Source organism: Neophocaena asiaeorientalis, unplaced genomic scaffold (genome assembly GCF_003031525.2).
Source record: "Neophocaena asiaeorientalis asiaeorientalis breed wild unplaced genomic scaffold, Neophocaena_asiaeorientalis_V1.1 scaffold57, whole genome shotgun sequence".
Taxonomy (NCBI): Eukaryota; Metazoa; Chordata; class Mammalia; order Artiodactyla; family Phocoenidae; genus Neophocaena; species Neophocaena asiaeorientalis.
In genome coordinates, this window is record NW_020172731.1 from 6308487 (window position 1) to 6320554 (window position 12068).

The 12068-nt window shown below is 40.9% G+C and overlaps 1 protein-coding gene across 1 annotated transcript in view; it reads left to right on the forward strand.

Moving 5' to 3' along the window:
* Positions 1 to 12068, forward strand: part of ITGA2 (integrin subunit alpha 2) — a 104675-nt gene that overhangs the window by 88583 nt on the left and 4024 nt on the right. Inside the window, exons 24-29 of the mRNA XM_024740322.1 lie at positions 115 to 217; positions 2047 to 2157; positions 3134 to 3238; positions 5275 to 5388; positions 9156 to 9245; positions 11709 to 11825. Of these exons, the coding sequence (XP_024596090.1) occupies positions 115 to 217; positions 2047 to 2157; positions 3134 to 3238; positions 5275 to 5388; positions 9156 to 9245; positions 11709 to 11825 (640 nt within the window). The remainder of the gene's footprint in view (positions 1 to 114; positions 218 to 2046; positions 2158 to 3133; positions 3239 to 5274; positions 5389 to 9155; positions 9246 to 11708; positions 11826 to 12068) is intronic.

Consider the following 12068-nt stretch of genomic DNA (forward strand, 5'->3'; position numbering starts at 1 on the left):
TGTAAACTCTTTCACTTGTAAAATAAGCTAGAAGATATTTAGATAAAAGAAATATTAAACTTCAAGAACAATAGCATAACTAAAATATTCGGCTTTACAAACATCATCCAACAGATCTACCAACATAAATTTTTATGAAGTCTCCTCGGATGGGAATATTCCTTCTATTGTGAACAATTTTGAAGATATTGGTCCAAAATTCATCTTCTTCATTAAGGTTGGTAAACCTGACATAAGAATGGAAAATCAAGAGAAAGGGGGGAAAAAAATGAGGGCAGGAGGAGAAGAAGAAAGTAAAAAGAAGTTGAAATATACCAGTGGTTCTCAAACTTGAGCACGCATTAGAATCACCTGGAGTCCTGTTAAAACACATGTCACTGGGCTCCATCTCCAGTGTTTCTGATTCAAAAGGTCTGGGGTGGACCTAACAATGTGCAGTTCTAACAAGTTCCCAGGTGACGCTGATGTTTCTGGCCCGGGTGCCATACTTTGAGAACTACTAAGGTAGACCATTGATAAGTAAACAGGTGGGCTTTGTACATGGTTATGTGTCCTGGGTAAGAGATAATTGATGTATTTTGAAAGCAAATGTTGCACATTAATCAACAGAGCAGTAATATAATGATATTACTATGGACAAAAGTCTCTGAAATATAATCAATTTATCCTTGGAAACCACTTCTATTTGCGAAGCTCACCATTTGTATACAAATATTTATTTTGTACAGTCATGCTAAGTAGTATATAAAATATTTTAAAATCAGTTTCTATTGGCTATTAGTAAAGTACAAAGTACAAATTTAAAGTTTGTTTTCAGTTATATAAAGAGAAATGAATTTATGAGAGAATTATATTTTATAATAACATTGCATAAACTTTGGAAAATAAAAAGGGAAGAATCCATCCACCACCCTTAGTGATTACCACTTTATTTTTGTACATTTCCTATAAGTGTGTCACATGGTTGCAACTCTATAATTCAGTGATTTAAAAAGTTCTTAAAGGAGTCTTGATTTGTGATCCAGATACTGGAATTTATAAAATGTACACGGTATTTGGCAACTACTTCTTTAATGAAACATTTAGTCAATTAGTAGTATATAATATTCAAAGAACATGTAACAAGTATCAGCCTTTGTATGAAGTGCTTTATGTATGTTAACCCATTTAATTCCCAGATCATTTATGAGATTGATAGGATTATTATTCCTATGAGTGTTCTTTAAAATGTTTAACAACCAGTAGGGCATGAGCCCTGGACAATTAGGACAGACTTTCCAACAGTGAGAACAGAGGCTGTATCTGTGCATACCTCCTGATATGCCAATTATCTTTATTTTACAAATGAGAAAACTGAAGCATAAAGAGGTGAAGTACCTTGCCCAAGCCACACTGCTAGTCAGGGGCAGAGTGGGACTTCATGCCCTAGCAGACCAAACCCCCAGATGGTAGGTGTTTTTAATCATCTCCTGTCACAAATTATTTACCAGTTAAAATTGTAGATGTTGAGATTCTTCCAAGAGGTAAAACACAGTGAGCCAAAGAGTGACCATAAAGTAATGACTCACTTTCTTTTTTTTTTTTTTTTTTTTTTTTAAATTTTATTTATTTATTTATCTTTGGCTATGCTGGGTCTCTTGCTGTGCATGGGCTTTCTCCAGTTGTGGCGAGCGGGGGCTACTCTCCGTTGCGGTACGCGGGCTTCTCATTTGCGGCGGCTTGTCTTGCTGAGGAGCACGGGCTCTAGGTCCATGGGCTTCAGTAGTTGTGGCTTGCAGGCTCTAGAGTGCAGGCTCAGCAGTTGTGGCACACGGGCTTAGTTGCTCCGTGGCATGTGGGATCTTCCCAGACCAGGGCTCAAACCCGTGTCCCCTGCATCGGCAGGCGGATTCTTAACCACAGTGCCACCAGGGAAGCCCCTCACTTTCATATGGACTCACTCTTACCACTTAATAGTTGCCCTTCATCAACGCTGAGGTTATTGATCACATTCCTTCCAACATGTGTATGACGTAGCGGCAATCAGAATGTTTTCTTACTACATAGGTAACAACAGGAAGTGTTCCAGTCAGCATGGCATCTGTAATCATCCATATCCCTCAATACACCAGAGGAAAGAACCCGCTGATGTACCTGACTGGGGTGCACACGGACCAGGTAAGTGCAGCCAAACTGCCTATAAAAACGTGTACCTTCCGTATGGAAATGTTCCATGAAGTGGGGGTGGTCATGTTTGCATCATACAGACAAGAAACTGAAAAGATAACCCCTATGCACCCTGGGTGCTAGGTAACTAGCAGTTAATTTCATATTAGAAGCAGGATATTGTTATAAGAAATGTCTGAGTCTAGGGATGTACAGATGGCAGAAATTAGTAAAACCTCCTTCTGACCAGCTGAAGATCTGACTTTGTCAGAGCCCTGTTTATAGAGAAGTTAGTTGGCTGGGAAGTGAGAGGTTGAACCCATAGTGGGAGAGTAGTTGGTCTACACGGCTGCAGTCAGTAGCTGGTCTTCAAGCTGCCAGCCTGGACTTTCAACTGGTAGTTGCCAACCCTGGTTGCTCATTTAATCACCTGGGTCGCTTTTTAAATATGTGATGCCCAAACCTACCCCAGGCAATTAAATCAGAATCTCCAGGGCTAAGGCTCTAGGACCAGTGTTTTTCTTTAAAAGCCCTCTGGGTATTTCTCTAAAAGCCCTCCGGCTACAGGGATGCTGTAGCCAAACCCCTGACAGTGGCTCAGCCATAGTCTAGCACTTAGCTAATGCTACAGCAGTGTTACTTCTGCGCTGTTTATAGGTGACTACAGGAAAGCAAAATCCTAAACTGTTCCACAGGAAAAAAGCCTGAATTAAATAAACCACTCACAGACAAGTGTTATTACAAATTTGTGTCATCACACGTGGGCTGCAAGAACCAGCGCCATGCCATCGGGTCACGTCAGGAGGATCTGAATACTTCAGGGTTTACATTAGTGATGAACAGAAGTGTGGCCAGGTCAGCACAGTGAAGAGAATCCTGGGAGCCCCTCCCCTGCCCCAACATGTGACAATAGGATTTCCTAACAAGTAAAAAATAACATCGTAAACCATCTTGCTTCCTAAGACTGATTTGATGTCCTTCTTTGTAGGCTGGTGACATCAGTTGCAAAGCTGAAATAAATCCACTGAAAATAGGACAAACATCTTCTCCTGTATCTTTCAAGAGTGAAAATTTCCATCATGTAAAAGAATTGGTGAGGACAGGTTAATGGGGTGAAAACTTCCTTTAGTGATTCATTGTTTGTTTTACCTGGAAATTGAGGCACTTCTTTTTTCCTGCCACCTCAGGTGGTAGAACTTTCCTATTTTGCCTTTGATGATCTGTGTGAATCAAGAAAATACATGCTGATGGGCCTCCCGGGTGGCGCAGTGGTTGGGAGTCCGCCTGCCGATGCAGGGGACACGGGTTCGTGCCCCGGTCCGGGAAGATCCCACATGCCGCGGAGCGGCTGCGCCCGTGAGCCATGGCCGCTGAGCCTGCGCGTCCGGAGCCTGTGCTCCGCAGCGGGAGAGGCCACAGCAGTGAGAGGCCCACGTATGGCAAAAAAAAAAAAAAAAAAAAACTGAAATCTAGGTTTTTGGAATTATTATTTGTGCCATTATTATAAAATACATGTTCCAAATTTCATGATATTAAAAGGACTCCACGTCAGACTGGTTTTCTGTCGTGCACAGTGGAAACGTTGCAAAGAGCTGAGTGGGAGCTGGGCATGTGTGGGAGGTGAAGCCCCCCTCAACTCCTCCGCATAATCACTGACGTCTTTTATTGAGCTGTTAAATCTGACTCTCTGACCATCCTTCTCTGTTTTCAATATTTTCTCATCTCCTGCTCGAGAGTTATGCCACTTTTTTGGGAAAGACACTTGTCTAGCATCTAGCATGGCGCTTGGCACATACGAAGTATTCAAATAAGCAAACATTTAGTAAACAGTAAAACCTAAACCAACCTCAGTTCTCCCCTATGAACACTGAAATTCTCCTGTTTTTCTTTTATTGCAATTATTTTATTTCATGAAGGATGGGAAAACAATGAACAGTTTCTTATTTAAGTAACTATAGTGTAATTACAGTGTAAATGTGGTCTAAATCTGAACAGAGGTATGTAAGAATGCTCAGGAGAAACTCATCTCAGGGTATGAAAATGTTTTGATTTTGTAAAAAAGGCAACTTCTGTGAACAATATAGAGGAAACGTAAGACGAAAAACAAAGAAAAAACGAAAGTTCTCCAGAAATCTAACAGCTGGCCACTTAACATTTAATGAGCATTCTTCCTTACCTCTAATCATTAACCTACGTATAAGCACATGTACCCTGTTACATAAATGGACCAAGCTACCTTTTTTCATTGGCCGATATGTCACAGATCTTTTAATAGGCTTTATTTTCAGAGCAATTTTAGGTTCACAGCAAAATTGAGTTTAAATTACAGAAATTTCCCATATACCTCTTGCCCCACTTACCCACAGCCTCCTACACTATGAACCAGCCCCGCCCCCCCACTCCCCCGGAGTGGTACATTTGTTTCAATTGATGAACTTACACTGACACATCATAATTACCCAAAGTCCATGGTTTACATTAGGCTACCCTTGATGCGTGTTCTGTCGGTTTGGACGAACGTATAATGACATGGATCCACAATTACCGTGTGCAGAATAGTTCACTGCCCAGAAACTCCTCTGTGCTCCACCTATTCATCCCTCCTTCCCCCCTAACTCTTGGCAACCACTGATTCTTTTACTGACAACTTTTTTAAAATTCAAGGAATGCATCTGTACCATGAGGTTACTGAGTTGTACTACACTTTGTGTGTGTATACTCAGTAATTAACTAGTACACTGTTGATAAACACGGATTGTTTAGTCTTGGAGTTCTTTATCTTACACTAGAGTATAGTTGATGTTGTTGTTTCTCTTTAACTCTGATAAACACTAGTTCAGTAAACAGCCCTGCTGTACTCTTCTGCACACACTTAGGATTATCTCCTGAGGCCTTCCACAAAGATGGGAAGCGGCCGGGGCAAAGGACATGCGCTTTTTACATTTTGAGGCAAAATGCTAAAATCTCCAGAAGAAGGGTTGTAACTACCGCTAATAGTTCATGAGATTGCTCACTTCCTTAGATCCTTCCCAGTACTGGGTTTTATCTGTCTTTGTAAAATTTTGGTGTTTGTTTTTTTAAAGCTTGTACTAACTCTCTCTTCTTTTACCCTTGACTCCAACCTGAAAGAACTGCAGAACCGCTTCATGTAGTAACATCACCTGCTGGCTGAAAGACCTGCAGGTGAAAGGAGAATACTTCCTTAATGTGTCTACCAGAATCTGGAACGGGACTTTCGCAGTAGTAAGTATCAGTTTTGTTTATTCGGCTCATTGATAGCATTGAAACATAAGCCTTCACCGTCAATAAGGTCGCACCCTCCGACAAAATCAGCATTCTGACTAATGTCAGCCGTGCCCAGTGACCCAGAGCAATCTTACCTTGGAAGGCAGTATGCTTCCATCCCTTTGCAAAGCTTGCCCAACCTGGCTGTGCCTCAGAATCACCTGGGCTGCTTGTAAAGCATCTGCTTCTTAGACTCCATGCCAGCCTACTTGAGCAGAATCTCTGGAAATGGTGTCAGGATCCCCTCAGCTGCCTGGGGTGCCATGGGCCACCTGCTCTGTCTTCCTCCCCCTGCTCTTGACTTTTCTGACTTATGGTCTCCACCACACCCAAATCAAAGCGCCTCAATTCCCTGTGCTCCCAGGTGACTGTTGATTGATCTCAAACTAGCTGGTATATGAATCTAACCTAAGAATCCATCGTCCTATATTAGAGCCAGGTGTAACCACTCTGCTCTCCTGTTTTTAATCCCTTCTCTGGTGAAAGCCCCAGTGTGCTTACAATTTTTTTTAAGTCACTTCAGTCTCACAAGTTTGAGGAATGTGCCGAAACAATGTCAGAGTGTTTTTCCAATTGGCAGGTGTGACTTGGCAGTAGTGATACCTGCTTTCAGCAGAGATTTCGGTAGCCAGAATTTCAGTCTGGCACGGGAAGTGTAAGGATGGACAGAGCTCCTTAAATCTGACTACATAAGCGGCGAGCTGTTCATTTTACTAACACTGGCTGTGATTGAGGCAGCAAAACACAAATTAGTTTGAAACCTCCAGGGGGCCTTGTGGCTCACAGTGAACTTTTTTTAAATGAATAAATCAGTCTTCAAGGTGCTTACCAACCATACCCTATTCCCTATTTTCTAACCACTTCATGATCTCTCCAACAAACCTCTCCCTGCTATGGAGTTTTATGTCACATCAGAGAACTTGGCTCCCTCCGAACTTGGCCCCGGAACCAAAATATAAGCAATATTCTTCGATAAAGACACAATAGAAAGAGGAATTGTGAAAGGCAGGTGAAACACTAGAGAAGTGGAGGAGTGAGGAGTTGGGTTTTCTCCTTGTTTGCCTTTATTTGGTTTTCTTGTTAGTTGCATTTGCTTTCAAGCCTTCAGGATGCCTCTAAATCCTGTAAGACTGCAAAGCAGGCAGTTATACCATCATCCCAGCTGCTGCAGTTTGGCGCTCAGTTTTACCCATTGGATCTTGGCTCCTTGGATTTGAGGAACAAATGTTTTCATAGTAACCTTTGCCAGCTGGGAAGGAAAACTGACTGTTGCAAATCAAAAGGCAATCACCCCGGCTCTGTAAAAAGCATCTGGTTTTTCTTGAGTTTGTTTAAAGCTACATCATTTTAACTGTGAGACTTTTTATAGTACCTTCCCCAAGGTTTTCAGAAGCAGCAGTTTCACTTCTGGAAGCAGAATTCTGAAGAAGTGTATTATTTATGCTTTTTCAACATGGTTATTATGATAGTTAAGCTGAAAAACACCCATGAGAGTTATTGCATATCATGTCCTACACATCTTCCTCCTTCATGAAAGGTCAAATGTTTATCCCCACCTTGTTTTGAACCATTTCAACAGTGGATGTTCTCAGACCATCTAGGAGATCCAGTCTGAAATACGAATCCTACTTCCTGTATTAAAGCCCGTGAATATGCTACCTTTTGCCCTTTTTCTGAGGTAGTGCAAGTCAACATTTCAAGTAATTTCATCACAAAGTGATTGCTCAGGCTTCCAAATCAGTGGCATTGTTGGTTGCCCTTTGTAAGGAAAAGGCTTGTTGAATGCTAGCAGGTGTGTGACTTCAATCTCCTGGGTGTGCATGGTACCCCTACCGTTACTTGTTAACCCTGCAGGATACTGCATACCCGTGCAAAGGGCCAGACTTAGGAGGGCAGATATATCAGTGCTGTAAGGAAATTCTTTCATCTCTAGTCTGCAGGGACTATTAAGTAAGAACATCCACTTAACTGTTACTCCTTTTTAAATTTAAACCATCATCAATACTCCTAATGTTCCCCAAATAATGTATGTTTGAGAGACCAGTGATCAGGGTTAACTTCTACTGCAATCTTCCATCTTGAGAAAATTAAGGCTAATCAGAGACTGAGCCAGTGGAAAGGAAATAAATTGCTCACTTTTTGGATATGCATTCTCTCTTTCTGGCTCCCAGATATAGTTTAGCAAATTACCTCATGGAGTGTATTGAATTATGTGCCCTAGTAACCACAAAAACTAAATCCTAGTAGCCAGATCATGTGAAGGCAGTTCTCAAATCTGGGCATTGTATTCCATCTCGAAGTAAGTGTCAGTCCCAATACTTGATTATAGAGAAAACAATATACACATCAGTAATGTATCCACTGAAAAACAATTATTTTTCTGTAACTAGATGCAGGAATGCATGTAAAATTATTTCATTTTTGGAGGTTACTAATAACATCAGCATAAAATGTATGTCCTTCCTATATGCCTGCCCCCAATCCAGTATTTTTTATAAAAATGCTTAGATTAGGAAATCTGAAATTATTACTCATGTTATCTAGCACGGACACAAGGTTTAGGATGTCTGCCACTGACAAGCATGGTCTTTAAACAGTATTATTTTACACATGTGTACCCAGAAGAGAAATTCTCTTCCTTTTGAATCTGATTTCACATTGTTTTGTGATTTATTCGGGTAAATATTTAAAAACACCAAGTTTTCAATTTTCTCTCATGTCACAAACTTCGTTGTTTTTAAAAACCTAAACTATGATCTTTCCCAATTAAAAACTTCATTTCTAAACCCTTGTTTTTCACCCCTGTTTACAAGTTAGAGTTACCAGGAGGGACGCTTTAACCGGCTGGTATCTAAACCCCAACCCCCAGAGGCTGTTTTTGTTTTTTAACATTTTATTGGAGTATAATTACTTTATAATGGTGTGTTAGTTTCTGCTTTATAACAAAGTGAATCAGTTATACATATACATATGTTCCCATATCTCCTCCCTCTTGCATCTCCCTCCCTCCCACCCTCCCTATCCCACCCCTCTAGGTGGTCACAAAGCACCAAGCTGATCTCCCTGTGCCATGCGGCTGCTTCCCACTAGCTATCTACCTTACGTTTGGTAGTGTATATATGTCCATGCCACTCTCCCGCTTTGTCACTGCTTACCCTTCTCCTCCCCATATCCTCAAGTCCATTCTCTAGTAGGTCTGTTTCTTTATTCCCGTCATTAGGCCAGAAAGCTTTTGACAAAATTCAACACCTACTTATGATAAAAACCCTGAAGAAAGTAGACATAGAGGGAACTTTCCTCAACATAATAAAGGCCATATATGACAAACCCACAGCCAACATCGTCCTCAATGGTGAAAAACTGAAACCATTTCCACTAAGATCAGGAACAAGACAAGGTTGCCCACTCTCACCACTATTATTCAACGTAGTTTTGGAAGTTTTAGCCACAGCAATCAGAGAAGAAAAGGAAATAAAAGGAATCCAAACCGGAAAGGAAGAGACTTCGTTTAATTTGCTATGGCAGGGCCCAGTCACCCGCACGGTTTATGTTCCCACATGGGGTCCCAGCATGTCGGCGATTTAAGCACACGCAGATGCTTGAGTCTTCAGAGTTGGCATTTGCTCTTGTCACTTTCCACAAGAACATAAATAAGGAACATGCCAAGTTTTATACATTAACTTCTGCTAGGATAAAATATACTCTTTATTCTTCTTATGTTCCAGTCGACTTTTCAGACAGTACAGCTGACAGCAGCAGCAGAAATCGACACCTATAACCCTCAGATATATGCGATTGAAGAAAACACCGTCACGGTGAGTGCATCACATCCCTACCTGTGGGCGCTGGAGTCTCTGACAGGCATTCCATTTCTGACCATTTACAACAGTCACTTTCGCATCTACATGTATACAGAAGTATCTTACTGAAACTCTGAAAGGCTAATGTTTATCACGCTGAGCTTTTGATAAGGGTGTTTGCTACTCAAAAAAGGCCCCTGGTGTACCTGCCCTCCCCCTCGTGCCCACGCTGGCAAAGCTGGATCCGAAGTGATGATCTGACAGGAGGCACAAGGGGCCCCGTCTTGCTGTGGCTCCCTCCTCCCTGCTCCAGGCATCAACCAGCACCATGGCTCCTCCTTTCTGCTCATGCTTATACAAAGCAGTTTACATCCTCAGCCATGAAATCTAAGTCATGCTCCTTAGAATCATACATAGTATTTTACAGTATTTTTGAAAGTGCTTAAGTATGCTTAATAAATAAGGCATTTATTAGAGGGCTTTTTCTTTTTTTTAGCAGTACTCTTTAAAACTAGACACTGACACTGTGTGAAACATCCATTCATTCATTAGATCTTCAGTCTAGAAAACTATAAATGCTTCTCTTGATTTAAAAAAAAAAAAGGGTTTGGCAAAGAAATGTACGTTCACAGAAAACAAAGGCTCACTGTTCCAAGGACTGGCACGGGACAACTTTGCTTCACACTGGAACTCTGGTTAGAATATGCCATATTTAGATATAGCAGGATTTCCATGCTCAGCTAATCTGCTGGCAGAGCCCTGGGCATCTTCCTCCCAACGCTTTTGTTAGGAATTGGAAGCCAGTTCGAGACTCCGCCCCGAGGCCAGCTTGGCAGCTGGCCCCAGGCCACTAGTCCACTGCTGCTGTCTATGGACTTGGCTAAAAAGCCAATGGCCTTGTGAACCCTGGACCTCTCTCGATGCCTGAGAGTGGAGCTCACAGCCCTGCTGTCCCACTATTGCCCCAGCAGAAAGGATTCCACACAGAGGAAGCTGCTCTGCTTCTGGTTTAGTACTATCGGCGAAGGCCCGCACCCTCTCTTCAGAGGCTGGGGTGTGGAAAGTCAGAAACGGAGCCAAAGGAGACGTGGGCTTCAAATTCAAAGTGCTATGAACTAAGCCTCGGGAGGGGGGAAGTACTATAGATATTTTAAAAGTTCATTTCAGAAAAATGTAGTGCTCAGACAATACCTGGACCTCTGCTGAAATCTGGGTTTTTTTAGAAAGCGTATTAAATAAATGCATTAATTAAAAATTCAAATGAACAATTTCAATGAACCTTTTGGGAGAGTTTTCTTTTCATGGTTTTCTCTGAGCAATACTGATAAGTAATAGAGGCCAACTATTACTTGTGTCTATAAAAATATTTTTTGAATCCAAATAACTTAAATAAATTTTAAAATTATATTTTGGAATCCAAATAATAAATCGACCTATCCCTATAGGTAGACAAGTGATTCTTAAATTTATTTGAATTCCAAGCCCACTTAAAAAGCCAATACAAAAATCGTGTACTCATAGTTCCCCAAAGATCCATGGAGCCTGGATTAGGAAGTTCTAGAATAGTGAGAAGTAAGGATATGACTGCCACTAAGCAGTGAACTACATGAATCTAGTTATTTTATTCCTAAATTTATAAAGCCTTAGTTTAGCTCTTAAAAATCCAAATGAGAAGAAATATGGTCACCAAAAGGCCAGACTCAAGTTTAGCCCAACTCATAAATTCTGTGGTGAAAAGCAGCTTATCTGCCACTGTAATTCAGTGTTAAATCAAGTAAATAAATTAGGTTTTCTCCCCTTGTTTGGCTCCAAAATTAACTCTTTAAAAATGGTTGTGATTCTTTCCCCAATTAAAAAAAAAAAAAAAAGAATATACAGTTTTACTGTTAGAATTCTTACGGCAGCCGTGCTATTACAAAGACTGCCAGGAAGTGGACGTTAAGAATCACGTGTAACCTCAAGGGCAATTTATCACTGAAAAGGTGACCTTGAGCCCTGAGATATTACTTCTACTTGTTAACAATCCATATCAAGTAAATCAAAATTTTAGGAGCCCAATTCATAGTAGTTGTTGTTGTTACTGTTTAATCACAAGGGATCTGTGTTGTTAATTTTTTGACTCTCCTCCCCAAGACTGGGTTCCAAATGCTTTCACTTGATGATGAGGCTGGATGCCAGAAACTAAAGTTCCAAATTTCATAAATGATTAAAGCATCTGAGACTGTCAGAGATGACATATCCACTAAATACTGATGCAGTGCAGTTAAAGGAAGGAAATGGGAAGACTTGCACGCCTTGCCTGTATTTGCAGGAGCATTTTCTCTCGAGATTGTACTGTACGATATTTAACTGAGGAATGTGATCGTGAGGAAGTCACATCCCCTTTCCAGACCGTCACTTATAAAATTAGAGGATTTGACCATCTCACTTTTTTTCAGTGCTAAAATTAACGCAATTGTTTTGTATATACACTTACAGATTCCCATTACCATAATGAAACCCCACGAGAAAGCTGAAGTACCAACTGGAGTTATAGTAGGAAGTGCAATTGCTGGAATCCTTTTGTTATTAGCTCTGGTTGCAGTTTTATGGAAGGTAAGAAATGTTTCATATTTAAAAGATACAGGGGTCCTGAAGACCTCTGTCTTGAATTTCCTTATCACAGAGCAAACCTGTTTTATATGGTACCTCCTCGTCTATCATAAGAAAAAAGGAAATGCAAGTTTATTTGCAAATTCTCACTCATGTTCTTGAAAACAGTCAGTATGGATTTTATCTCCTTGGTCTTGGTCCCTTTTCTCCAACCTTTCATCCAGACACTGAATGTTTTGTTCACCT